At 63.5% G+C, this 1,886-nt stretch overlaps 1 protein-coding gene across 1 annotated transcript in view; it reads left to right on the forward strand.

Moving 5' to 3' along the window:
• The window catches only part of IFI27L2 (interferon alpha inducible protein 27 like 2), a 46,978-nt gene extending 46,250 nt beyond the window's left edge, over positions 1-728 (forward strand). Inside the window, 3 exon segments of the mRNA XM_027767080.1 lie at positions 1-10; positions 13-87; positions 480-728. The exon segment at positions 1-10 is cut by the window's left edge and continues 65 nt beyond it. Coding sequence (XP_027622881.1) covers positions 1-10; positions 13-87; positions 480-685 — 291 coding nt within the window. The 3' untranslated portion in view covers positions 686-728.
• Positions 729-1,886: the final 1,158 nt, after the last annotated feature.

Here is a 1,886-nt window from a genome sequence, read left to right on the forward strand (position 1 = left end):
GGACGCCAAGTGTGTTGTCGGCGCCAGCCATTGCCAATGGGGGTGGCATTGCCGCAGGCAGCCTGGTGGCCACTCTGCAGTCAGTGGGTGAGTGTCTCCTGGGACCCCAGCCAGGATAGGCCAGGCCAGAGCTCAGCCCCGGAGACTCCTCCCTGCAGGGCTGACCCTCTGCATCCCTGGGCCTTTGTCTCTCCCTCACTATCCCTTCTGGTGCGCAGGGGAGCACCCAGGAGGTCACACAGGCTGCACACTGCAAGCCTGAGCAGGTCTCCCCACTCTCTGGGCTCCTGGAAGATCTGGAACCCACTGTTTCCCAGAGGGCCCACCCTGGACTGTCAGGCTTCCCTCCACAGCTCACTGCCCTGTGAGCAGCTGCCTGCAGCAGCCCTGCCCAAGACAGAGCAGGGCGGGGGTGGGCGAGGCTTCCCGAGCGACCAGGACACTGCCTTTCCCTTGCGCTGACCTCTTCTCTCCCTCAGGGGCAGCCGGACTCTCCACGTCATCCAACGTCCTCATGGGCTCTGTTGGCGCTGCTTTGGGAGGCTGGCTGGGGAGTTTAAGAAAGGCGTCACCTCCCTCTCCTCCAGCTGGACCCAATACTGAAGCAGAGAGGGAACCCCAAGGCGGAGGTGACTCTCCAAAGCCCAGTCCCCCAAACGACAAGCCCTCTGCTCCCCGAAAATAGTTCAAGGACACATGAGAAATAAAGATGAGAGGCCGTGACCTTTCACAGGTATCTGTGTGTCACCCAGAGGTTGGGACAGTCCTTCCTGGGGGAGGAAGGAGCAGTGGGCCGCAGTGAGACGGCCCAGGTCTGTCCCCAGTCCTGCTGCTCACACTGTGGCCCAGGCAGGTCACGGCTGCCCTTTGCCCTCCTCACAGGCCGGAGGGATTGGACCGCGTTTACTGAGGGCTGGCCGGGGGCGGTGATGGCACACCTGACGCTCGGCCCCCACGGGGGCCACTGACCTTCATTTCCCAAGCGTGTGCCCCCTCCACCTAGGATATGGGTCTGGCTGCGTGGTGACAAGTTCAGCCACCCTGGGTCTGCCTGGAAGCAGGCCCTGGGCTGCCCACATAGTCGAGAACTTTCATTTATCCAGAGCCGCGTCCCTGTTGGTCCAAAGCCCGGGGTCCTCAGCCCCACGTGGGACCAACCAGAGCCTGCGGCTGGGCTGGCCTCCCTCCCCTGGACAGGCTCCTGAAAGGCAGGCCAGTGCCCAGGCCGGTGCAGAGCTCTCACTTCCAGGGGCCTCCTGTGCCTGGCCTGTGGGAGGTGCCAGGTGTCCCAGGACACTGACCCGGCGCCTGTCACCTTTCTAGGGTGAAGAAAAGCCACACTCAGCTCCTGGAAGGCCTGTCGAGGCCCGAGTTCTGACCTCAGCCTGTGGGCTCCAGGACCTCGGCACAGCCTGCATGGTCCACGTGACCGTCACACATGTTCTTCCTTCACCGGCCACACCCACCGGGCTCACTCTGGGGTACTAGCTCAGCTCACACCCCATTTCCTGGCTGGCCTCAGGGCTCCATCCCACAGATCCCCTGGCTGCAGAGGACCAGGGAGGTCCCTCTGGTCCAAGTCACATGGAGCTGGGGAGCCCAGAACATGCTCACTGGTGGTATGAGGGGACTTGGAGTAATGCCAGAAATGACCACACTCCCCACCTCCCCGTGCCCGGCCCTGTCAGTGCACCTGTCCAAGTCTTCCCATCAGAAAGTGGGTTGCGTCCCCTCTGCTTCCCTGGAAGGGGCTTTGGCCAGGAGACCGCAGTGGGAGGGGTGAACCTGGGCCCGGAGAGGCCTGGAGCCATCTGCCGTTCCTTCGGGACCCACCACTGCCGCGAGAACTGGCCAGGTGGTGCTGGGGGGCAACAAGCACACGCACG

The sequence above is a fragment of the Tupaia chinensis genome, unplaced genomic scaffold, assembly GCF_000334495.1.
Source record: "Tupaia chinensis unplaced genomic scaffold, TupChi_1.0 Scaffold143913_1, whole genome shotgun sequence".
Lineage (NCBI taxonomy): Eukaryota > Metazoa > Chordata > Mammalia > Scandentia > Tupaiidae > Tupaia > Tupaia belangeri.